Source organism: Rhamphochromis longiceps, linkage group LG3 (assembly GCF_057381845.1).
Source record: "Rhamphochromis longiceps isolate RC_006_pf linkage group LG3, R_longiceps_female_GT1.1, whole genome shotgun sequence".
Classification (NCBI taxonomy): domain Eukaryota; kingdom Metazoa; phylum Chordata; class Actinopteri; order Cichliformes; family Cichlidae; genus Rhamphochromis; species Rhamphochromis longiceps.
Window position 1 is genome coordinate 11,026,885 of NC_140559.1, and position 27,551 is coordinate 11,054,435.

The following is a 27,551-nucleotide window of genomic DNA, read 5'->3' on the forward strand; positions in this document are numbered from 1 at the left end:
TTAGATGCCTGACTGACAACTGTATAAAACAAAAACAACACACGAAGCACAGAGCGCACCGTCGTAAATTCCCCCTAATTTTGGTATGATCCGAGCTCAGGCACTAAGCGACTGAGCACAGCACCCATGTGAGCGAGGGGGGAGAAGCTGCTGCCTGCGAGTTTGCTGCAGACAGAGGAGAGCTTAAGTTTGACCAGGTACCAAAGCAAATCATAATAATGTAAATATGACGGTGTATCACAAAAGATTGATATCAAACTGATCACTTGGTTGCGTTACTTGCTCTTCGAGTGAATCAACAAATGGATATGAATGAATGAAAAGCCGAACAGCAATGCTGATTTTTTAGAGAGTCTTAGCTTACATTTCATATTTTCAGTTGTTACCCTCCACGGCTAAACAAACTCTAAATCGGTTTCAGTTGTGTACTGATGAACACAACAATGGACATAAGGAGCTTCTTTCAAAGAAAAAACTCAGATAGATGTTATTTTATATATTATGCTTTGGATGTTGTTTAGTATATCTATGCAAAACAAGAGGAATTTCAATACACAGCAGTATATTCACAGCTGAAACCAGATATTTACACTTTATGGAGAAAACATAAAAACTTTTTTTTACTGTTAAACATCAATTTAGAGTAAACTTTTGTTTTAGATAAATAAATATTGAAATATCTTTTGAATTAGTTAAATGTCAGAATAAAGAGAGACAGAGCTGTCTATCACTTTGATCAAATTTAGGAGTACATGTACACTAAGTTTATTGTTAATTAATAAGAAACTCCAGACGATTCCATTCTGAGCTGAAGAAGCTTCTGATTGGTTAGTAGAGTCCATGTGAGTAAATTGGTGGCACAGCTGTGGATGCATATAAGGCAAAACACAGAGCCTGTTTCTGTGACATGGGAACATCAAGAGATGTCAACCAAAACACCAGGAACAGAACTGTGGAGCTCCATAAGTGTGGCTCAGTTTGAATACAATTTGGTGCCATTTGCAATTAAGAAATACAGACAGTTTCTCTCTTTACTCTTAAAGTTAACAAATATGTTTTTATATTTATCAATCTAAAAAATAAACATTTAGTCTGATTTGATGTTACAATTAAAAAAGTGTTTTTATCTGAAGAGTAAATATCTGGTTTCCACTGTATATTTGATGATTGTCAGAGCAGAGAGAGAGAGAGAGAGGAACAAGAGCAGGTGAGACACACATGTTAGTCAAATGGTTGTTTACCAAAAGTATCACCGTATCACAGGTCCTCATGTATCTCGTACCTAGTGTTTCTTTTTAGGTTTGTTATTTTTCAAATTCTACATTTATTAAGTTCTGCAGGCTTGTTTGCACAACAAGGATAAATAATTATATAAACTTTTCTCAGTCTAAATATTGTACTTTGGTAGAATTAAAAAATAAGTGTAGTGCAGGTCTATGATGATTTTTAGTGCTACTATCATCTAGTTCTGATTCTGGTTCTGTCTTTGTTAAGTCCTCAGTAGTCCTGATTTTGAACTGTTGTAGTCCTGTTTTAATTCCGGATCAGTTCTGGGTCTGGTTGAACTGGGGTTTAGTCCCTGTGTCTTGATACAGCCCCGACTTTGTTCTGACTTGCTGCTTAATTAAAAAACTAGTTTAAGGTGTCCTGCACATGTGATATAGAATAGCATTTGGCTGCAGTTTAAAGACTTTTTTTGTCTTGGTCTTGGTCTCGTCTCAACTTGGTCTTGGTCTTGTCTTGGTCTCGGATTAGGCGGTCTTGACTACAAGTCTACTAGGAACACATATAACTCCATTGCCATTAAGATACTAGCTGTCAGAAGTGCATCTGAGAATTACATGAGGCACAACGCTGTGTTTTAATGGCCCCGACTCTCCAGGAGAGGGCAGGCTGCTCTCAAGGGAGCTAGTTATGCCTGCAGGAAGGTTTCTGCACTCACATTTATGAGCCCTCCACCACCAACTGAAGCATTAGCACATGGATAGAGTACAAGACTGTACAGAGGGAAACAGCTCTGTGGGTGAATGACGTGTATTTCACTCTTCTAACTCTTCAAAAAAAATACAAGTCTAACCTTTTTAACAGGTGAAGGAACCAGATATCTGGTTTCATCTTTATCAATTTAAAAGTCATAATTGGTACTAAAGTCAAACGAGGAGGTCAGGCTCAAATGCAAGGTCACACAATTGCACAGTAAATGAACAGATTTGATTTAATCATATTTCACAGGAGAAAACTCTGTATGGGTGCCCAGAGTGTGCGTGTTTAACGCTACCTTGTCCCGGTGGCGTAATCGTGATGGTTTGTGCTGTGAACTCCTCATCGAAATATCTCGTGTCCGTCTCTGATGTAACTTAAATGGTGGGAGCAGCTGTTGTGGAGGAGAAGACACACAAAAGTATCAGTACATTAGAGCCTTCAATCAGTTTGGTACCATTTGCCAGTCTGATGACAATCCATGTCATGCCTAAATGGGTGGCGTCACTTTACTGACTTTCGAGATAGCGACAGCTGACCAAGTTTGGTGTTCTTACAGATTTTTATTTTATTTTTTTTTTTGGTTGAATTTTTTTTTTAAACTTTATTTACAAACAACAGTATAACATACAAGGCACCGTCATTAATCCAATTATGTTACATCCTCGGTTGAGCATTATAGCAAGAAAAAACAAACAAACAAAACGAACAAAAAAAAAAGCAATAAGCACAAAGCTAAAAGAGTTAGTACAAAAAGAAAGAACAGTCATTGAAGGATTTGAACCAAAGGCAAAAAATAACATGAGCAAAAAGGGCAATCATGATTATAAAATAAGGAGTTTTTTTTTTTTTTTTTTTTTAACATAGATTAAATTCTTTAAATAAAACAACAAGTTTATGAGCTTTCTTGTTATTCACAAGTTTCAGCGATTTAGCCCAGAGTCTAAAGTCATTCAGCCATCTGTTCATACATGGTTTAGCTTTAAAGTATCTGCATTTGTGAATAAAAATTTTTCCCATTAACAAAATCGTCCTAATCAACAGGTCAAAATCTGCATTCTCAGCAAGTATTCCAAATTTTATTACTGTCACCGTCAAATGTGGTAACTGAATTCTCCTGGACTGTAGCCAGCTCCACGTGTCAGTCCAGGAGTGCACTGATTCACAGTAGAGAAACAAGTGATCCAGACTTTCAATATCATCTTCACAAAATGTGCAGGCGTTCACATCTAAGTTAAATTTCCGTCTTAAGAATTCATTGGTTGGATAAACCTCATTAATGATTTTAAAGTGAACCTCTTTTGCTTTAGGGGAAAGAGGAAGTGAAATATACTTTTTTCTTATCGCCTTAACCTCCATGGTCTCAAATTCTTTAAGGATATAATTTCTTTTAACCGGATTAGGGCAAATTTCGTTTATCAAAATATTCCTGATCACTTTGTTTGTAAACCTGCTGTCACCAAATTCAACTCCAGCTATGCAGAGCTGCCTCAGTCAAGGAGAAATTTTAGAGTGCACAATATCTTCTTTTATCATTGATCTCAAAGGGACTGGAATGGCTTTCACTAGGGATTTATATCTCTTAGCAGTACATCTTACATCAAATTTCTCACAAAACGTCTCATGTTGTAATAAGACCCCATTCTCATCCATAAAATGAGCTACAGCCCAAATCCCTTTAGATCTCCTTTCATCCATGTACACAGATTTCCTACACAAACGGATATACCTGTTGTTCCATATAGGGGTACTGTGAGGAGTAAAGTTATGTTTATAGATTAATTTCCAGTAGAGAAGGACCTGCTGATGGAAAGCTGAGAGTTTAACAGGTAACGAACTGCAATCAAAGCCACAACGTAACAAAATCCACCCATTTTGCCAAAAATCACACTGGGAATAATGTTCCAAAAGGAATTTTTGTTCCTAATGAAAGATCTTAACCATTTCAGTTTTAGTACACCATTCATAACATCAAAGTCAATGGCATTAGCCCCACCCTCTTCATAATTCTTAATCATATCATTTTTCTTTATATAATGACATTTGTTCCTCCATATGAACCTAAAATTAAGATTATTTATAGTTTTAATTAGTTTTGGAGATATGGGCAGAGAAAAGGCTGGATAGATGAGTCTGGACAGACTGTCCATTTTGGTTAGCAAGATTCTCCCAAACAGACTTATGTCCCTTTGCAGCCACCTGTTTAAAATTGACTTACACTTTTCTATATTGGCACAGATATTTTTATTTTCTGTTGATGTCTTATCCTTGCAAATTACAATGCCCAGATACTTCACCTCTTTTTTGATCTGTATATTATTTATTGCTTGCAGGGGATGTTCTTACAGATCTTAATGATTGTCAACATGCTGGCAGCTTACCAACCTGTGATTGGTCCTCCTTAGACCAGCAGGGTCATGTGACCGCTTTGCCTGACCTGTCACCCACTGCCACGCTGGTTAATGTGACCGTACATGATCTCTGTGTGTGGAGGTCAAACCCTGTGAGTAATGTGATGGTGTTTTTGTAAAGACTCTGAGCCTCTAAAAGTGTGATGCTTCCACTACAACAGCACTGTGTGTGTTTGCCTCTCAGACTAACTGCACCCTGACATCCAGAAGATGGAGGAAGAGGACGGAGCAGCTGCAGCATCCAGCTGTGTGTCTGTGGGGAGTGACGGGGTTACACAAACACCTCCACTTTACTGTCATGGACCTGCAGTATTAAAGTAAGAACACGACTGACTTTATTAGTCATTTAAAGATAACCATGACAGAATCATTGATCTGAGTTTGGTTTCTTGTTGTTTTCTTGCTGAGATCAGTTTAAGTGAAGTCAGTGCAGCAGAATCAGAAGAGCTGAGAACAAACTGACTTCATTCACATCACAGACAGAAATACTGGCTGATGATTGGCTGACCTGTCAGCGTTATGAGGCAGCCACAATATCACAGAGTGATCAGCTGATCACAAGGCTGTCAGAGACAACTGATGTTTGTGTTTGCAGAGGTCAGAGGTCACAGTCTCCAGTATCCAGCTGTGTGTCTGTGAGGAGTGACTGGTCCAGAGGAAGACCTCCAGACTTCAGTCATGAACCTGCACCAACAATGTTCTTCAGTCATGGAGCTCAGCTGACCATGTAAGAGAGCTGCTGACTCACAGAGTTCAAAGGTTGTTTGCATTTGGGAGCCAGTTCAGCTCACCTGGTTGAGCAGGTGACCATATATCACAGGTTTGATTCCAACCATGTGTGTCCTCCCTCACTGTCTCTGTCCTCTGTCCTGTCTGAAAGGTCCTCGCTGTCCTCTCAGACAAAGGCAAAAGAGGATGTTTAAAAGTCTGTTCTGAACTGAGATCAGAACATTTTGCTCAGTTTTTTTCCCCAAACAAATCTTAGATCGTCCACAATCACAATTATGTTCTTCTACAATAATGTTAGAGTGTCTTATAAAGCCACATTTTTGTGTAAGTCTACATTATTTACCTTTGTGCTGTGCAGCAGGGCAATGTGGCACAACATTCATATCTCGATATACTTTTAAAGCCACAAAGTAAGAACAAAAAGAGAGTTCATAGTCCAAGCTGTGTCCCAGCTCTCACACAGGCACTTTTATTAACATACAGCGCAGATGTACATCAAAAATGACTAATGCTCCATGAATGAAACAAAACAATGTTGTTTTTGTGCATAACAAAGAGCTCACAACTGTGCAGTCAAAATGTAAACTAAAAGACGCTGAGCGTAATAACAAAGACAGATTTCACAGCTGCTCTGTTCCCAACTTCTACTGCGTGACTGACAGCCTGGAGTTTGAAGTCCTCTTTGTAACCTCAGAGAGACTTTTGATTGTCATTGTGCAGTTTCTTGCACAGCAAAATTGGGTAGCTGGACCACAAAGGTGCTAAAGTAAGAAGAAGAGAAACCAATGTACAACGAGGGGGGAAATAAATAATAAATAAATAAAATAAACAGCAGTGTATATGTATACATATATGTAACCGTGTCTCTTACAGGTGCCGTTTGTGCTCCTTATACACACACAGCAATATTACGTTGAAGCACAGTATGCATTACTTGCGAGGCTGCTGACTACGGCAGCCGTAATGCCCCGACAATCCATCAAGTGTTGCAGTTTCGTACCAAAGTCATACTGAAACATTTTTGACAGATTTCTGAGCGCCGTGTTCCACATAAAATTGGTTCGAGGTCAGTAAGCACAACCAGAATTCATACATAAGGCGCGCTGTCGATTTTTGAGAAAATGAAAGGATTTTAAGAATAGAATAGAATAGAATAGCCTTTATTGTCATTGTACAGAGTACAACGAAATTGGAGTGCCACTCCCTTGGTGCAAGTTTCAATAATAAATATAAATGTAAAATATAAAAAGTACAAAAAAAACCAATCGTAAGTACTCAAACAATAGTATGTACAATATATACAGGATAGCAGCATTAATATAATGACAGTATGAATAGCAGCATAATATAATGGCAGTGACGGTATGGAATAGGTTCAATTGTTTTTGTGCTTATTTACTACGGTGATAGCTCTGGGAAAGAAGCTATCCCTGAATCTGTTTGTCCTGTTTTATGTGACCTGTACCGTCGGCCTGACGGTAATAGTTCAAACAGTTGGTTGCTGGGGTGAGAGTAGACCTTGATGATATTGCCAGCTCTGCTGAGGTACCGAGAGTTTGCAGTGACCTCCAGGCTGGGCAGAGAGCAGCCAGTGATCTTCTGGGCTGTGTTGATGACCCTCTGCAGTACTTTCCTGTCCGCAGCTGAGCACCCTGCATACCATGTTGTTATGCCGTACGTTAGGATGCTCTCTATGGTGGCTCTGTAAAATGTCACCAGCAGCCTCTCCTCCAGGTTGTTCCTCCTGAGCACTCTCAGAAAGTGGAGACGCTGCTGGGCCTTTTTTACCACCGCCGTGGTATTTGCAGTCCAGGAGAGGTCATCAGAGATGTGCACGCCCAGAAACCTCAAAGAGCACTTTATAGTGTGTAAAATGCTGTATATGAGTTCTGTAAGGTGGTTTGTTTGGGCAGGAGGCTGGGAGACTTCACGGTCTGGGATACAGCACACAGTTTCACACACTCTTCATTCTGTGATTCATGGCGCTGTTGTAAATGGTGATAATACTAGTACTGCTCCAACCTTTAGTCAGGACACTTTCCCGACTTTCTCTACAGAATACATTATTCTGCTGCTCAGCTGACACTTTGAATCTTAACCATCTCCAAACAATAGTAATACTAACAATAATAATAAATAAATAATAATCTCCAGATGCTTTCTTTTTACTGACCAGCTCCTGTTTGATAGCTGCCGTGTCCATCTTGTGCTGCCTGCAGGTAAAGCGATGGGGGAGTTGTGTTCAGTGAAGGATAAGATAAGAGATAAGATAGAACTTTATTAATCCCTCGGGTGGGTTCCTCTGGGAAATTCGATTTCCAAAAAAGCACAGCACCGACAGAAGTTACAGAGTTATACACACACACATATATATAAATACAGAGACAATATAAATAAAATATACAAAGGGGATAAATAGAATAAATAGGAATAAAAATAAAAATACAAGTGAATTGCACATTTCAAGTATTGAGTCTATTGCACCGTTGACTATTTACAAAAGTATTGCACAAGGAGAGAGGCAGAGTAACGCAGTGTAGAGACAAAAGTGGACGAAAGTGGTAAACTAGCAGCTCCACAAGTATAATCATAACATAACATAGACTGTATCCATATAAACCATATTGTCACATCTCGTATAAAATATATCGTATATTTAAAAACTCGATATATCGCCCAGTCGTACTATGCAGCACCTGTGGCTTTCATGATAACATTTATCAGGGATTGATGTGATATCAATGAAACATGTTTGTGTTTGCAGAGGTCAGAGGTCACAGTCTCCAGTATCCAGCTGTGTGTCTGTGAGGAGTGACTGGTCCAGAGGAAGACCTCCAGACTTCAGTCATGAACCTGCACCAACAATGTAAGAGAACTGCTGACTCATTTATGGTTGTGGTTTTAAGTCTGAGACCACTTTACAATTTTATATATGTATCCATAATATGATTTAAATCTTCATCAAATGTTCACAGAAATCCTAAAAGTAGAGAAAGAGAAGGAGAAAGCAAGTGAGAGAAGAATATTAGACTTGTTTTCAAATAAATGATACAGAGTAAAACCTACTGTTACATTTATATCTGAGTTTTGTCTTTATGAGAACATGTTTGTGGAAGTATGTGATCAAAGGACGATACTCAGGTGCTACGTCCTGGTCCAGGGGGACAGGAGCACAACATTAAAAGGAAGCTGAACCTGCAGCTCAGAATCAGCACAACAGAAGACGTAAACACAAAGCGCCGACCCGACGATGCATCAGAATCAGTGAGCTGTCAGCTTTTGGTCGCACTCTAGAGCCCTGCAGGTGATATCTAAACCCTGCAGGACACAACCCTTGAGGCCTGGAGTTGCCCACCCCTGCTCTAAAGTCAAACACACAAAGGTTATGAGGCCAAGGACGAGTCTGCTGTCAGTTGCTGCTGGGGGACAACTGTTGGAGAGGGTTTTTAAAACAGCCACTTGATGATGGACCTTAAAGACAGAGGACACACACAGAACAAACCCAGCCACGGTGATGTAGAACATGGCCACCCATATGGAAAAGATATATATAAATCTTATAAAGTTTGTATCTGTCTTGTATGAAACTTGTATGAAAAGCATACAAGAGTGAAAACAGATATAAGATCCCTTGAAAAATTATATAATGAAACTTGTATGTTTTGGATACTTACTAAAAAAATATATGAAAGTAATGAGAAAGTGGCCACTTTCATGAGTAAATCATATATGTTTTTACTATTTCTTTTCCATATGGGCAGGGCTGTAACGTGAGGATGATGTTCATCAGGCTGCAACATGTTCTAGCCTCTGAGGTCAGAGCTTCACTGAACAGTGACAGGTTAGGGTTAAAAGGACGTAAGACAAGAATGTCTGAGTTTGTTCATCCTGAGATCAGGGAAACTTGGTGTTTCTGTTCCAAAAAGAGACTTCACTCCAACGCTGTTTACTGGTTTTCTTCAACAAACTGAGTTTGTGTCTGACTCCTCCCTCCTGCTGCAGCTGAACCAGCTGACTGACGCTGAGTCATTTCCTCATTCATAAAGTCAAAGCTGTCAAAGCTCAGAGGAGAGACTTCATCTGCAGACGTTTATTTATACAAAAACTAAATCCAACATTAGTGTGCTGCATTTATTTTACATTTCTTTCACTCGGTGTGTGAGGGCAGAGACAGCAATTACATCAGATATGATCAGCTCAGAATAAAACTTAGCTGTCAGACTGTTAGTGTCTCTGAAACACTGACTGTATGTTGTGGCGTGGCTGTAGCTCAGGTGGTAGAGCAGGTAACCTACCAGTCAGAAGGTTGGTAGTTTGGTCCCCGTCTGCTCCAGTCTGAATGTATCCTTGGGCAAGTTGCTAACCCCATGTTGGTCTCCGAAGCATCCACCAGTGTGTGAATGTTAGAGAGAAAAAGTGCTCTGAGTAAGAACCAGTCTGTTGTAGACCAGTTCAACCTGTTCACAGTGAGATCCACCTCATAAATGGCTCTTGAAGTACAACAGTAGTATAGGCCTATTAAACACCACATACAGTTTACATGAGACAGTCTTATATGAATGTTATTTATTTTAACAGTCATGAACACGATGTGACAAGTGATAATAATAACAACTGTTCTGCATGAAAACATTCACAGCAGATGGGATATCCAATCCAAAGTGTGTTTTTAAAGAAAAATGGAAAAATAGATCCCCCTCTATTTAATCTGAACAAGCCCCTAGAAACAGTCAGTGATCACTGTCGGCCTCTCTCAGTTTTTAAACTCTTACGATGTAACTACAGCCCAGCCCATGCAGCAGTATATGAATGACTAACCTTATATCGTGGATGGATTATCTCAGTTGTTCTCCTGACTGAAGTTTGGTCCTTTTACATCATCCTGCCATGCGATTGCATTTGTCTCTAACCATTGGGAACCCTAATGTTAACTTTTAACATGAAAAGTTGGCGTTCATCCTCCAGCTTCACTGTGTTTATGCTAACATAGCTGTGTCGCTAGCAATCACGTAGCACATCATTATATATCACCTAGTCCAACTTCAGTAACCCTACAAACGTCACTGCTGTTTAGTTTCCTGTCTTCATTTATGTTGGAAGTGATAACAGAGCTGTACGTTTGAATTTCTGCTGTGGCGGTTAAGCTGTCAGATTGTTGGCTTCACGAGTGAAGTGCACATTTCAAGTATTGAGGTCTATTGCACCGTTGGTTATTAACAAAAAGTATTGCACAGTGAAGAGGCACTACAGCTTAGTTGTTCCCTCCTTTGTCCTCCTGTTTCCCCTCCCTCTCCCCTCCAGAGAGGAGTTAAACAGTCTGATGGCGTGTGGGACAAAGGAGTTTTTAAGTCTGTTAGTTCTTGTCTTGGGGAGAAGCAACCTGTCACTGAACAGACTCTTCTGATTGTTTATGGCCGTGTGCAGAGGATGCCCAGCATTGTCCATAATGTCCAGCAGTTTCTTTAGTGTCCTTTTCTCTGCCACTGTCACCAGAGTGTCCAGCTTCATGCCGACCACAGAGCCAGCCTTCCTGATCAGTTTCTCCAGCCTGGATGAGTCCTTCTTTGCTGTGCTGCTCCCCCAGCACACCACAGCATAGAAAAGTACTCCAGCAACCACCGACTGGTAAAACATCCTCAGGAGCTTCCTGCAGATGTTAAAAGACCTCAGCCTCCTGAGGAAGTACAGTCGGCTTTGGGCTTTTTTTATACAGGTGCTGAGTGTTGCATGACCAGTCCAGTTTATTGTCCACCCACAGCCCGAGGTACTTGTACTTGTTGACCACCTCCACCTCCTCTCCCTCTATCTGAACCGGTAGTGGTAGTCATACAACAGTTTGAGAAAGACTGCTGTAGAATATTTAACTGAAGTTCATCTGTGTGAAGCTTTACAGACAGAACACACTAAACAATAATCAATTTATTGATATAATCAGACACACTGATGGAAAAGTGTGTGTCAGTTGGATCTTGGAGATGATGTGAGTGTTTGAGTGAACATGAGGCTGAAACGAATGCAGCTATTTGAGTTGTGTTTGATGTGATTATGAATAGAAACATGTTTGTGTTTGCAGAGGTCAGAGGTCACAGTCTCCAGTATCCAGCTGTGTGTCTGTGAGGAGTGACTGGTCCAGAGGAAGACCTCCAGACTTCAGTCATGAACCTGCACCAACAATGTTCTTCAGTCATGGAGCTCAGCTGACCATGTAAGAGAGCTGCTGACTCACAGAGTTCAAAGGTTGTTTGCATTTGGGAGCCAGTTCAGCTCACCTGGTTGAGCAGGTGACCATATATCACAGGTTTGATTCCAACCATGTGTGTCCTCCCTCACTGTCTCTGTCCTCTGTCCTGTCTGAAAGGTCCTCGCTGTCCTCTCAGACAAAGGCAAAAGAGGATCTTTAAAAGTCTGTTCTGAACTGAGATCAGAACATTTTGCTCGGGTTCTTGCTTTTCAAGCTGTTTTAACAGTGTTCAGAAAAGGGCTGTCATGATGGTAGACTTTGAAAGTTGCCCAGGAAAGAACTCAGTACCCTTTCCGATGCCCACCATCCATTCTCTTCCTCTTATCAGGGTTGCTGGGGGGCTGGAGCCTATCCCAGAAAGGCTCAGGAGTCCACATAGAGTGGGTGATGCAGGATGCTCAGTCTGTATGTAGTTGATGCCAGACTTTTCTCTGCTACAATCAGGAACTTTAAAAGACACATGATCGTTTTTACACACAAATAACTGTTACCTATCAAAACAATATAGACAGGACTGAAGATGTGTGTTGCTGAGCTCAGACATTATCATTTCATTATTAGCCATAGCTGCTAGCTGCTACCTTATTGGTAATATAAATGTAATGTGGCTATAAGCTAAAGACCAGAATGTCTGCACAGTGTTATCGAATTTGGATGTCTGTCACTAACAGTCAATGATTTTAGTGATGATGAAATGTGTCCACAGAGGGAGGAAGAGGAAGAGGAGTGGTGTTTGTGAGGAGGAGCAGCTGTCCTGCTGTGCTTTGTGTCAGGACGTCCTGAAGGATCCAGTCTCTACCAGCTGTGGACACTGGTTCTGCAGACAGTGCATCTCCTCATACTGGGACCAGTCTGCTTCATCAGGAGACTCCTCCTGTCCCCAGTGTGGAGAAAGTAAGACTGATGGACTTATTTCTAAAAACTGGACTTCTTGTGTTGTTCAGACATTGAAGAGTTTTCTTTCTGTTCTTTCAGCAGATGTTGGTCTGCAGGAGGTTTTAGATGAACATAAGATCAGTCTGAGGAGGAGATGTGAACGTGTGACTGAAGGAAGTGATGAAACAGGAAGTAGAACCCTCCTCAGCAGGATCTACACTGAGCTCTACATCACAGAGGGACAGAGTGAAGAGCTTCATACCCAACATGAGGTGAGGCAGCTGGAGACAGCTTCCAAGATGGACGCCCTCCATGACGCTCCAATCAGGTGCCAGGACATCTTTAAAGCCTTACCTGACCAACAGAAACCCATCAGAGTGGTTCTGACCAACGGCGTGGCTGGTATTGGAAAAACCTTCTCAGTGCAGAAGTTCACTCTGGACTGGGCAGAGGGCTCGGAGAACCAACATGTCAGTGTGGTGGTTCTGCTTTCATTCAGGGAGCTGAACCTGATCAGAGAGGAGCAGTACAGTCTTCTGGAGCTGCTCCATGTTTTCCATCCAACATTACAGAAGGTCTCAGCAGAGAAGCTGGCTGTCTCTCAGCTTTTGTTCATCTTTGACGGCCTGGATGAAAGCAGACTTTCATTGGATTTCACCAACAGGAAGCTGCTGTCTGATGTCACACAGAAGTCATCAGTCAGCCAGCTGCTGACAAACCTCATCCAGGGGAATCTGCTTCCCTCGGCTCTCGTCTGGATAACTTCCCGACCCGCAGCAGCCAATCAGATCCCTCCTACATGTGTTGACAGGCTAACAGAAGTACGAGGCTTCACTGACGCCCAGAAGGAGGAGTACTTCAGGAGGAGATTCAGTGATGAAGAGCTGTCCAGCAGAATCATCTCCCACATGAAGACATCCAGGAGCCTCCACATCATGTGTAGCATCCCAGTCTTCTGCTGGATCACTGCTACAGTTCTGGAGCACATGTTGACTACAGAGCAGAGAGGAGAGCTGCCCAAGACCCTGACTGACATGTACTCACACTTCCTGCTGGTTCAGACAAAGAGGAAGAAGAACAAGTACCATGAGGGACGTGAGACGAGTCCACAGGAGCTGACGGAGGCTGACAGGGAAGTTCTTCTGAAGCTGGGGAGGCTGGCGTTTGAACATCTGGAGAAAGGAAACATCATGTTCTACCAAGAAGACCTGGAGCAGTGTGGTCTGGATGTGACAGAGGCCTCGGTGTACTCAGGAGTTTGTACAGAGATCTTCACAAGAGAGTGTGTGATCTTCCAGAAACCAGTCTACTGCTTTGTTCATCTGAGCATCCAGGAGTTTCTGGCTGCAGTCTACATGTTCCACTGTCACACCAACAGGAAGTCTCATGCGCTGCGAGATTTCTTGGGAAAAAAATTTAAAAAGTTGTCTTTTGATGATTTTCTTAAGCAAGTCATGAGAAAATCCCTCCAAAGTAAAAATGGCCACCTGGACCTGTTTGTTCGCTTCCTTCATGGCCTCTGTCTGGAGTCCAACCAGAGACTCTTAGGAGGTCTGCTGGGTCAGACAGAGATCAGTCCAGAAACCATCCAGAGAGTCATCAAGAACCTGAAGGAGATGAACAGTGATAAAATCTCTCCTGACAGAAGCATCAACATCTTCCACTGTCTGATGGAGATGAACCACCTCTCATTATTTCAGGAGATCCAAGAGTTCCTGAAGTCAGAGAACAGATCAGAACAGGAACTCTCTGTGATCCAGTGCTCAGCTCTGGCCTTCATGCTGCAGATGTCAGAGGAGGTTCTGGATGAGTTGGACCTGCAGAAGTACAACACATCAGAGTGGGGACGACAGAGACTGATTCCAGCTGTGAGGAACTGCAGAAAGGCTCGGTGAGTCCAGATGTGATCATTAACATCATTGATTAGTGTAGATCAGTAGTTTAGTTCTTCAGATACACACAGCACTAAACGACTCTCATTAGTTTGAGTTTCTCAGATAAAATAATATTTTGTGTTAATCAGGGAATGTGTGTGTGCACTTAGCGATCCTGCATTGGTAGTCGTACACTGTAAGAATCAGAATCAGAATACTTTATTGATCCCTGGGGGAAATTATTTTTTGTTACAGTGCTCCATTATAAACCAACATTAAGACAAGACAGACAATACGCTAACTAAGAATAGTACAATATATACATATATATACCTACATACATACATAAGTCACTCATAAATAAATAGCTGGAAAAGAAACATGTGTAGTTGTTGCAGTAACCAGTGTGTTAAGTGGATGCGTTGTACAGGGAGCCACAGGCAGGAAAGATTTCCTGTGTCGTTCAGTGGTGCATCATGGGTAATCTCAGTCTCTCACTGAACGAGCTCCTGTGACTGACCAGCATGTCATGGAGTGGGTGGGAGGTGTTATCCAACATTGTCTTTATCTTGGACAGCATCCGCCTCTCCGACACCACCTTGAGGGTGTCCAGCTCCATCCCCACAACATTGCTGGTCTTACGGATTAGTTTATCGAGTCTGTTGGCATCTGCGACCCTGTGTGTTGTAGACTCACATCTACATGTAGTACCTGTGTTGTGTCATTAGGGGGCAGTATTTTAATCTGCTGCTGTTGGTCATTCAGACGCTGCTGTTAGAGAGACAGAAATAAGAATCTGTGGAGAGCTTCTTTGTAGTGACGTAAACTCTAATGTTACAAACAGAGACAAATATCCAGAGCAGTCACCATCTGGGCTTCTCCTCTGTGCTCTTTCAGGGCTCTACAGTGCGACCTATTTGGTCGCACTGTAAACAAAATATGTTTATATTTAAAAGCCGGTTCAGGATTTAATAAATCGATATTGCTTTATTCAAGCTACTCACCTCTATCTATCCCCTGCACTTTCAAACGTGCACATGAAGGACTACGGGAATATCTGGACCACGGCCAATCAGAGAGGTCCCACCCCTGACTATCTCTGATTGGTTTAGACCACGATGGGGGCATAATGTGTGTCTGTTGACCACACGGAGACTTTCAGGGTTGCAGAGACCCTCTGCTGATCCTCTAATCATGAGCCAAGGTGTTAAGGGGGTCCTTTGTCCCTCTTTGGGGGGAAACTCCCACTGGGTTTAAATCTGGGACTCTCCACCATTTGACCTTAGAACTGAAGAAGCTTCTCGGATGAGAGGTGAAACGTCTTCAAGCAACTTAAAGAAGTCCAGACGCTTTTCTTTGCAAGCTCCTTTGACTACGATGACCTGGATGACTGAGAACCTTCACAGACATATTGAGCAGGATGGATTGTAGGGCAGCAAACATAGTCGGAAAACACGTTTTCAACACTGCAGGTTACCTGGGTGTAATGTTTTTCAGCTAAAAAGAAACATGGCCCGACTCCTACCTAACTATATAAAGAGTAACTGAAGGTTAAATGCAGCTAACATGTCCTGTTTTAAGCCAGGCACTTCCACCTCCTCTGCGCTGCGTCTCAGCCACCATCGCTCTGGCACAAAGGGCACCAGAGCCAGAGTAGGGGAGAGGCGAGCTGGAACAAACCATTTTGGGTGGGGGGGTGGGTGGGTATCTATACTTTTGTTAAAATGTTACATTGCCATGGGTACAGGGTTACGCGCTCTCTCTGTGACTGTGTGTTTCCTGGGTGAGAGAGCAGACTAATGGCTTAAAAGCTAAAATGAGCCAATCATTTCTTCATTTAGTTCCCCTGAAATCAGATCTGATATCAGCAGCAGCTGTGAGTTCATCCATCATTATTGTCCAGTGATGAGATTTCTGCTCCGTTTGGTAACAGTCAGCAGATTTTTCCTGCGTGTGGACGTGAACAGTCGTACCTGACAGCAGGTAGCAAACAGAGATCATCTTTCAACACAGGAAACATTCCTTTGCAATCCAAGATGGCGCCGCGTATGGATGCCCTGGTGCTTCAGTGCGTTACTTCTGTCTTGTTTTTGTGCATAACTTCTGTGTCTGGGCACTCCTCTGGATATTCTTACACCAGAGAAGAGCTTCTTAACTACAGGACTACAACACCTGTGGATTTACTTCCAATATTTGTCGCATCTGCGGCAGATTTACTGCAGACTCTGATCAGGAAAGTGAGACGCCGAAAGAGAGGTAAGCGAGCCGGCGCACTCGTGCGTCTGAGGAGACGCGGACTGCGAACTGCTCTTCCTGGGATCTTCCTTTCCAATGTTCGCTCACTCAGGAATAAGATAGACGAACTGGCCCTGATGAGAAGCATGAACAGAGACTTTGCCTCCTCCTGTGTGTTATGTTTTACGGAGTCGTGGCTCTGTGAGAACATCCCGGACAGCGCGCTCAAGCTGGAGGGCTTTCATCTGCTGCGCGCGGACCGGCAGGCCTCTCTCTCTGGTAAGACCAAAGGTGGAGGTGTCTGCTTCTACATTAATAGTGGCTGGTGCACAGATGTAACAGTGATTGCTCAGCACTGCTCTTCCTCTCTGGAATATCTTTTTATTCACTGCAAACCGTTTTATTCTCCGCGGGAGTTTGCTTCATTCATCCTGGCCGCTGTTTACATCCCGCCAGACGCAGATGCGCAGGCAGCTCAGTGCGCACTCGCGGAGCAGATACTGCACATGGAGCGGACATTCCCGGACTCTCTCATCATTGCTCTTGGGGACTTTAACAAAGCCAATCTGAGCCATGAGCTTCCCAAATACAAGCAGTATATTAAATGCCCGACCAGAGAGGAGAGGACATTAGACCACTGCTACAGCACGATCAGCGGGGCCTATCGCGCGGTGCCCCGCGCTTCACTCGGACTTTCTGACCACGTCATGATCCACCTGATTCCCGCGTACAGACAGAGGCTGAAGCTCTCCAAACCTGTCGTGAGGACCAAAAAACTGTGGAGCAACGAGGCTGTGGAGGAGCTTCGCACGTGTTTGGAGACCACAGACTGGGACACATTGAAGGCTGCTTCTAACAGCTTGGACGAGTTTACGGACACTGTCACCTCCTATATCCACTTCTGTGAGGACAGCATTGTGCCATCACGCACCAGGGTGAGTTATAACAATGACAAACCCTGGTTTACTCCTAAACTCAAAAAGCTGTGGCTGGAAAAGAGAAAGGCGTTCAGAAGCGGAGACAGGGACTGCTACAGAGAGGCCAAGTACAGGTTCACTAAAGAAGTGGACATTGCTAAACATCAGCACTCTGAGAAGATGCAGCAGCAGATCTCAGAGAATGACTCGGCCTCTGTGTGGAAAGGTTTTAGGAATATCACCAACTACAAGCCTAAAACCCCCCACTCCACTGATGACTTGCTCTTGGCCAACACCCTCAACGACTTCTACTGCCGTTTTGACGAGCCATCAGGCAGCCTTCACACCTCCAACGGCCCCAACATTAGAGACACTTTGGACACTCATTCCCCCACCTCTCCCCCCTCCATAGAGCCATCACCACCTTCAAACTGTTCACCTACAACACCCCCCTCCTCACCCCACACAAAAGAGGATTTCACACCACCTCCTCCCACCACAACTCTTCATATTCATGAAGCAGATGTGAGGAAGCAGTTTAAGAGTCTGAATGCTCGAAAAGCTCCCGGCCCAGACGGTGTGTCTCCTGCCACCCTCAGACACTGTGCAAACGAGCTGGCCCCAGTGTTTTCTGGCATTTTCAACTCCTCACTGCAGGAATGTCATGTGCCTGCCTGCTTCAAGTCCTCTACCATAATCCCTGTCCCCAAGAAACCTAGGATCACTGGACTAAATGACTACAGACCTGTGGCTCTGACATCTGTGGTCATGAAGTCATTTGAGCGCCTGGTTCTCTCCCATCTCAGGACCCTCACGGCCCCCCTCCTGGACCCCCTGCAGTTTGCATACAGAGCCAACAGGTCTGTAGATGACGCCATCAACATGGCCCTACACTTCATCCTGCAGCATCTGGACTCCCCAGGAACCTACGCCAGGATCCTGTTTGTGGACTTCAGCTCTGCCTTCAACACCATCCTTCCAGACCATCTCCGAGGCAAGCTTTCCCAGATGAATGTGCCTGATCCCATCTGCCGGTGGATCACTGACTTCCTGACGGACAGGAAGCAGCATGTGAGGCTGGGAAAGAATGTCTCGGACTCCCGGACCATCAGCACCGGCTCCCCTCAGGGCTGTGTTCTTTCTCCTCTGCTCTTCTCCCTGTACACCAACTGCTGCACCTCCACCCACCAGTCTGTCAAGCTAATCAAGTTTGCAGATGACACCACCGTTATTGGACTCATCTCTGACGGGGATGAGTCTGCCTACAGGAGGGAGGTTGAACGTCTGGTGTCCTGGTGCAGCCACAACAACCTGGTGCTTGTAACGTTGGGTTGTGTTGTGTGGTTGAGAAGAGGCGGCAAAACGCCTAGCTGGCTAGGCGGAAGAATACACACCCACGCTGGTATCAGTAATCCACGGTGGTTCTTTAATACGCACTCTTCAACAACCATATAAAAGCCCGGTTGAACGGCTGCGGCTTAACAAACATAGCGCACAGTGTTCGTACAACCCATAACGTTGCAAACAAAGGTGTCTGGAGAGGTAAAACATGAAATCCGTCCCTCCTCATGCACTAGCGTGCAAGCACATGTCCACACAATCACAGAGACAGAGAGCAGTGGCACAAACTGATGACACCATCAACCCTCGACTTGGGTGTCTTAAAGGGACACCACACCATAGTGGCTGTTACATGCTGAATGCCCAGAAGACAGTGGAGATTATTGTGGACTTCAGGAAGCACTCCCCCCCATCATCCTGACTGACACCCCCATCACCTCTGTGGACTCATTCCGCTTCCTGGGTACCACCATCACCCAGGACCTGAAGTGGGAGCCCACCATCACCTCCATCATCAAGAAAGCCCAGCAGAGGATGTACTTCCTGAGGCAGCTGAAGAAATTCAACCTGCCAACACGGACGATGATGCAATTCTACACTGCAATCATCGAGTCCATCCTCACCTCCTCCATCACTGTGTGGTACGCTGGAGCCACTATCAGAGACAAACAGAGACTGCAGCGTGTTGTGCGCTCTGCTGAGAAGGTGATTGGCTGCAGACTCCCATCTCTGCAGGACCTGTACACCTCCAGGACACTGGGGCGTGCAGCTCGGATCTCAGCTGACCCTTCTCACCCTGGACACAGTCTGTTTGACCTGCTCCCCTCAGGCAGGAGGCTCCGGTCCATTCGCACCAGAACCTCTCGCCATAAGAACAGTTTCTTCCCCTCTGCTGTTGGACACATGAACAATAACCGTATGACTGTTCCCACCACTAACACATGACCCTACACTGTGTTCACTGCATCACTCCATGTTTGCACTGATCACCACCTGCACTCATGTATATATCATGTATATATATATCTATCTATTTAGCACTTTTAATTCTTATTTTTTATTTTCATGTCTATTTAAGCGTTATATGACAGTATGTTTGCACTAAGCACCGCAGCAATTTCCTAATGTTGTAAACCTGCTCAACATTTGGCAATAAAACCGATTCTGATTCTGAGTGTCTTCTATCTGACTCTGGATCAGATCTCAGTGACAGACTGTGGACATTATGGAAGCCTAAATGTGACACCATCTTCCTCCTTCATCTGCAGATTAAAGCCAAACAAAGATTCTCATTAAAAGTCTGCAGGTCTGAGAGAGACTCAATCGTTGTGTCATGTCAAACACAGTAAGAGGAGCTGAAGCACAGATGTGAAGAGCAGATGTTCATCAGATTATGATGTCACTCTGTTCTGTCTTCTTAAACTTTAAGTCTGTGTTTATAATGCAGATTTTTTGCTTTTATAGTAACACATTTTATATTTTCTATCATCACAGACTGACTCAGTGTGGACTCTCAGAGGCTCACTGTGAAGTTGTGGCCTCAGCTCTGAAGTCCAACCCCTCCCATCTGACAGAGCTGGACATGAGCGAGAACAAGCTGCAGGATTCAGCAGTGAAGCTTCTGTGTGCTGGACTGGAGAGTCCAAACTGTCGACTAGAGGCTCTGAGGTGAGTTCACTGACTGCGGCTGTTGTTGTTTTTCTATATTTCAATCTTTGATTGATGAAGAAATGTGTAGAAGTTTGAGTGCTTTCTGAATTGTTGTGTCTTTTTAAACAACTGAACAACAGTTTTTCCTTTTGGCTCCAAATAAAAGTGACAGACTTGAGCAGAATTCATTTAAAGGCTGACACAAGTGGAATGGTGACAGGGAGATGTTTGAGTTTTTCAGCCTCCACAGGTTCATGTTGTGCTCCATCACTCGGTGAAGATGAAGTCAGTACTGATGAGGCTGTAGAGTGTGTGAGGGATTTGAATAGGGCTGTTGAAGATCTGATGATGGCAGATAAAAACATCCTGCATAGACTTTGACCTGGTGTGGAAACAGAGAGAGAGAGAAAAGAAAGACATGAATGTCAAAGCTAATAAAGGTGAAGTTAGGAGCTGTAATGATGTTCATGGTGTCAGAAGCTGATATGGCTGCTACAGAGACGACCCACACAGCTGCTGTGGTGAGGTGTGTGTTAAAGCAGAGGAACACAGAGCAGCCTAACACAGGCCCAAACATGACAGCAAAGCAGGATTCAGGCTCTGTGAGAGGATTTCAAACAGAAGCTAGAGAAGAGAAAGGACTCTGTCAGGTTAGGGCTGTGTCCAGGCAGGAGTGGTGGTAAGGAGGACCCAAAGTGCAGACGCTCGGAGGCAAAAGTGTATTTCAAAACTCAGCTTTTATTGCTGGCAAAACGTAACAAAAATCCAAATAAACTTACACAAGCATGCAGCCAGAACACACAGCATAAATGAGGGTAGACCACGACACAGACACAGAGAAACACAGGGCTTAAATACACAGGGGGAGCAATCAGGGAATGGGTAACAGGAGGGAAACACAGCTGGGGCAAATCAGGCCTAACGAGACAAGAGGAAGCAAAACCAGCCGCATATACATGAGACACGGACTTTCAAAGTAAAACAGGAAACATAACACAGACTGAACTAAAGACACAGACTCACATGCAGGCACTGCAACAGAGGGAACAGAGACGTGGGACCAGGGCAGACAGACACTGACTGGACACGGGGATATAGCAACTAAGGATACACAGAGACGCGAACTGGACAAGGGGATACAGCTGAAAGGGGAGACAGAACAACTAGAGAAGACAGAGACATAAACCAAAGACAGAAATCAAAGAAATCAAAGACTAGAAATGATAAATAATATAATAAATTCAAAAACCCTGGGTCAACGACCCAGGCATCCTAACACTCTGTTGGAATGACTACAGAAAGAAGGCAGCTGAGACCAGTCCAAGTGTTTCCATGAGGCCAGTCTACCATTCATTTATACACTAACGTACAGAAGTGAATGGGAAAATAAATCCATAGTTTCAAATGTAGAAATAGTTCTCAGTTCATTTCCAGATTTTAATACAGTTCATGAGGAAATGAGAAATGTTCAAAACAGCAGCTGAGAACAAATCTGCTTCAAAAAGTCTAATCTAATTCCAATTGTTTGTGATGCACTTGAACACAGCATGATCAGTTCACTGTCTAACCCCACAGAGACTGTCAGTCTGGACTTTTCTTTATTTCTGTTGGCTGTCAGTGAGATTTCAGAGCAATCAGAGACTGTGGGTCTGTGTATGAAGTATAATTCATGTGCAGTTGTTGAAGGTGTAGAGTGAGAAATGGTAGTTTTGGAGTATTTCCTGCTTTCATTGTCCTGCTTGTGCTGATGAAAATGTTTATCGATGTGTGAATTAATTCTTCAACACTCTGCCTGAACAACGTGAAAACTTTTCTTACTTGAAATGGAACACAATTCAACGCACTGAAGCATCAACTTGTTGCTTCTACGACTTGTTGCCGGGATATTCTACGCTTTCTCGCCTCCTCCAAAGACCGTTTTGATGCTAAATTGCTGAGCCATCGGTGGATCTGCCCCGCTGGATTTCAAGCCTACCCAGCCCTTCCAGTGGCATGCCTCCGTGTTTGGTCCTGGATTACGTCCTCCAGACGTGGTGTCCATCACAGCGCCCAAAGTGTTCTGCGACGTGCTACCAGTGGTGACCTAGCTACTGGACATGACTGACTCTTTGGCTACTCTGTGTGTTGTGGTCTATCGCCCGCCTAAATACAATAAGACTTTTATCTCTGAATTCACCGACCTTTTAGGATCTGTTCTTTTTAAATATGGCTGTGTTCTTATTACTGGTGATTTTAATATACGCGTCTGCTGTAAGGGCGACCCGTTGGCTAAAGACTTTCTTGCATTAACTGACTCTTTTAACCTTGTTCAGTGGGTAAATGAACCTACCCACGCTAAGGGCCACACCCTTGACTTGGTCTTTTCTTATGGCTTGGACATTTGCATCAAGGATATAAACAATATTGGGATCTCCGACCACTCCACAGTCATCTTTGATGTTGACTTAGGTAATACTGAATGGTACCCTGAGTTCCTATTTCGCCCTTTACAGAAACTGTGGCAAATTTTTCTGTCTTTCCTGAATTCTGCATCCACTACTTTTGATTGTTTTACCTCTCATATGGTTGATGACTTTGCAAACACCTTATTATCCATATGCTCCTCTATCCTTGACACTGTCGCACCTATTAAAATGAAGCTGCCTAGAACCTATTCCCAATGCTGGTTAAACAACTCTACGCGCACCTTACGATGTGTCTGCCGCTGTGATGAGAGGAGGTGGAAAAAATATAAAGATCAAAGAGGCTTCTTCAGTTCTAGGGTCAAATTGTGGAGTCCCAGATTTAAGCTCTGTGGGAGTAACCCACCGAGAGGGACAATGGACCCCCTAATGATCGTCTACCTAATCACATGAGCCAAGATGTGAAAATGGGTGTGGGTCACAATCAGCCAAGGCTTCTTTTAAAGAAGCCATTTATGTCCACTGTGAGCGACCATCTTTGAACAGAGGCAGTGGTTTACGACACCAACTGTCTGCCATCTGTAATCCAGTTTTGAGATCCCTTCCCAGACGCCTTAACGCCCACTCACATCCTGGGCCATCTGACCTCAGGAAATCACATGATAGGGTGGGGCCAGGTTTTACAATGAGCTCACCCGAAACCTTGACTGATGTGATTGGCTCATGTGATTAGGTAGAGGATCATTAGGGGGTCCATTGTCCCTCTCAGTGTGTTACTCCCACAGAGCTTAAATCTGGGACTCTCCACCATTTGACCTTAGAACTGAAGAAGCTTCTCGGATGAGAGGTGAAACGTCTTCAAGCAACTTAAAGAAGTCCAGACGCTTTTCGTTCCAAGCTCCTTAGACAACCTTGATTATAATGATTATGTAAATTACAGGCCGATCTCTAAGCTCCTGTTCCTGTCTAAAATTCTAGAAAGGATAGTTCTTTCACAACAACAGATATTTGAATGTGAATGACATCATTGATAAATTCCAGTCTGCCTTTAAACCACGTCATAGCACTTAAACAGCATTGTTTAAAGTTCTTAGTCCTTTAAGTCCTTAAGAATGGCTTTTAGGAAACTCTTATCTTAAATGATAAGAAAACTGAAATCATGGTATTTGATAGTAATATTCCTTGCAGACAACTTCGTGATGCCTCATAGACTGCAAGCTGTTCAAAATGCGGCAGCGGCACGCCTTCTGACCGGAACTGGGAGGTTTGCCTCTATCACCCCTGTTCTAGGTGACCTGCACTGGCTACCCATTAAATACCACATCCAATTTAAAATACTGCTGCTTACTTTTAAAATTATCAACAACACAGCCCCGAGCTACCTTATCGAACTCCTTAGAGCATATATTCCCGCTCGGGCACTAAGATCCTCTACTCAATTACTCCGGTGCAGTCAAGCTCTCGTCTGAAGTTTAGAGGTGACCGTGCGTTTGCCTTGGCTGCACCAGATTTATGGAATAACCTTCCTATTGCTATCCACGCGTCTGATTCTATCCAATCATTTAAATCACGGTTAAAAACCTATTTATTTAACCTCGCCTTTCCTGCTGGTTAATGCCTGTATCTGATCCCTAGACTTACTCTATTTTACCTTTTGTACATATCTTTTATGGTTTTGTGCTATTAACATCTTTTACTTGATATGCATTTTATGCTGTGTATTAGTGACACTGACCTGTTAGCATACTTGGTACTTTGTTATGATCCTATAATATTTAGAATATTTATGTCTTATTTTCTGTCTTTTATGTGAAGCACTTTGGTATACCGTTGGTTTTTAAATGTGCTCTATAAATAAAGTTGTATTGTATTGTTCCATTATCAAACAATGAAAACAGGAAACAGAGACAGCTGGCCTTCAAAGTAAAAGCTGCTCCTTTTGAAGCGTGTTGGCAGTAAAATGTAAGAAGAGCTGAAGCACATAAATGACCTACGTGCCTAAATATTAAACACAGTTGATATATGTGTGTGTGTGTGTGTGTGTGTGTGTGTTGCACAGCTGATGGCCAATACCTGCGCCTGCTGGAGTGTTGTAAATGTTGTGATTCAGGTATAGATGTAATGACTCATTCATTTCAATTATTCCTCCCATAAAGCTCCTTTTTCTCTCACTTTGGTTCAACATTATTAAAAACAAAACAACTGTTTTAACTTTGTAAAACATCTCAGACTCTTTCTGCCCGTGTCTGACACCTGTAGCAATTTGGGTAACAGGGATTCCAGGACAGCCAATCAGAGTAGAGTTTGACAATAAAGCCAAAGGTGGCTTCCGGTGAAGGTGGGACATGATGGCTGACATGACTGCAGACTGGACTCTAAACCAGGATCTGCCGTTCTGTTTTAGTTGTGCTGAGATGAATATGATGTGAAGTTGTGCTGACACTGTGCATCGGTAGGCCCACCGACCACTATGCAGGAAGTCTTGTTCGGCTCTTTGTAGAGCTTCTGATCCCTGATCCTCTGAGTCTTACTCAGTAGATAATGCAGAGTTCTAGAGCTGATGTAGCTAGGTGAGGGGACTCGGGTAGCCTGACAGACTTGATGTCCATGTCTTGTCCTGATATAAATAAACATGAGTATCCTTGCAGGTCAGATCTTATCAGTCACACCTGTTAGTGCAGCTCTCCTGTAGATTAGGATGGTTTTAGAAGCCTGGACCGCAGACTCCAAGGGAAGATGTGACTTGGAAAGACTAAAGCAACCTATTAAAGGTGTTTGCACTAACATAGATTAATACTCAGATTTGAACCTTTATTGTTTCACCAAGGGTTAAAAAGTGAATGTGCACAGAGAGGTTGGTGTAGAGACAGGCACTTCCAGCACTGTAGATGTGTTCCAGCTCAGTGTTCATGGAAATAATTCGGAGAGCAGGATTCTGTGATAAATGTCACATCTTCTTAAAATTAGAACTGAAGAAGCTTCTCGGATGAGAGGTATAACGTCTCCAAGCAACTTAAAGAAGTCCAGATGCCTTTTTTCTAAGCTCTTTAGATGTCTGAGAACCTTCACAAACATTTCATCAGTGGGACTCTCAGAGCTACCAGCCCTTTCCTAAAATCACAAAGCTCTTCACTGAAATCAATGATATCAAAGCTGGAATCCAATGAGTCCAAGTCTTCTGCTGATTCAGCATCACATTCATCTTTGCTCCTTGTTCTGCATCCCCACCATGGACTTCATTCCTTTCCAAGCCAGCCTTGAGTGTCCTTTATTCAACTAATGCTCTGCTTTACTTTTACACCTGATTTTAGCTGCTTTATCTCTCTTTGAACAAGTTTCTGTGCCTCGATCTGTTTCTTATCTCCCTCATAACAAGACAGCTTCTTCTGCCTGAGAAGATGTTTGAGTGATTTACTAATCCAGGGCTGCTTATTGGGGAAATACTTCCTGTTTCCAAAGTAATCCCATTTTCCCCAGAAAGAAATGTAAGTAAAAATAGATGATCTAAGTGAGAACATGAGCCTTTAAAAAGTCTCTTCTTGGGCTGCTGCCAGTGGTCAAACCCTCCAAGAAAGCTGTATAAGTAAATTTGTGATCATATCATTAGTTTCTAAATGTTTTTTTTCTAGTTAACACAAATCAGGTGCAAACAACTAAAATAAACTAAACAAAAGAAGTGATGTATGCTGACGTCCGAAAAATCTATAAAACTATTAAGTGATCATCAGTACTCACTTTGTTCAATACTGAATACATTGCAGCAGAAATTTTCCACATTTCTGAAATATTTCTGGGTGTAAGTGTTACCAAAGTGCAATTTAGACCTGGCCTGTGGTTGTTATCTAAGTGATAATCATCAATTCTACTAAAACAAATACAAAATAAAGAAATTTGACACATTTTGTTGATATCAAAAGCACACTGAACAATTCAGTGTTGTTTTACTGCTGTTCTCTCTTCACTTCTTCTCCTCTGATTCTCTCCGCATGTTGCTCTGCATCAGTGCTCAGTTTCCTGACAAAACATGATTAAATATTGCTAAATATAATAGTATCTCATTACACTTTAACATAAGTGTTTTATTTTTGTAATTGTTTATCTGTTATTTTTCAGACTGAGTCACTGTGACCTGTCAGAGAGAAGCTGTGAAGCTCTGGCCTCAGGTCTCAGCTCTCAGACCTCTAATCTGAGACAGCTGGACCTGAGTAACAGTAACCTGAAGGATTCAGGCGTGAAGCTTCTGTCTGAAGGACTGAAGAGTCCACACTGTACACTGGAAACTCTCAGGTGAGATCAAGCATTTTTCTTTCATCAACTGACAGAATTAGCAAATTAATAATAAGGCAGTCCTCTAATAAGAGGAGAAGTGGAGGTCTACTGAAGTGCAACATACTCTTATGTTGAAAAGTTGTTAAAGAGGAAGTATTTCCTTATGTCCTTCACAATGAAAAATTACTGAAAATGGGTATCACTTTAGCCAGCTCCTAATTTTATCAGTTCTACTTTCAGCGTCTCCTGTATATCTCCTGTATAAATGTTGCACTCAGCTTTGTGGTCTCCAATATCACTGAAATGCAGCCAGATGCTGCTCATTTTGCCTTTTCACTCTTTCCTGACACGTTTGCATTTCAATACAGCTCCCATTTCTCTGTGTACTGGTCTCTACCACTACCCTTGCTGTCTATGGGACATTTCCGTCCTCTTTCACATAATGGTATGATCCCAGTCTGTCTCTTAAAGTGTTTGGCCACATGGTTTGCTCATCAGAATAAAACCTCAGCCGTGCTCACATTGATTATCAGCAAGCCTGAAAATTCATCAATATTTGACATATGAAATTATCTCAAGGGCTGGATATGGCCCACGGGCCATATGTTTGACACCCCTGGTTTACA

General features: G+C 43.1%; 1 protein-coding gene across 2 annotated transcripts in view; it reads left to right on the forward strand.

The window, feature by feature from the left end:
- The first annotated feature begins 11,188 nt into the window (after positions 1–11,188).
- LOC146672893 (protein NLRC3-like) overlaps positions 11,189–27,551 on the forward strand; it is a 35,278-nt gene continuing 18,915 nt past the window's right edge. Inside the window, exons 1-3 of one of the 2 annotated variants that reach the window (XM_085401652.1) lie at positions 11,189–11,325; positions 12,068–14,128; positions 20,099–20,272. In XM_085401652.1, coding sequence (XP_085257778.1) covers positions 11,294–11,325; positions 12,068–14,128; positions 20,099–20,272 — 2,267 coding nt within the window. In that variant the 5' untranslated portion in view covers positions 11,189–11,293. Of the gene's footprint in view, positions 11,326–12,067; positions 14,129–20,098; positions 20,273–26,769; positions 26,944–27,551 lie in introns of those variants that run through there. The other variant, XM_085401651.1, reaches the window with a different exon arrangement.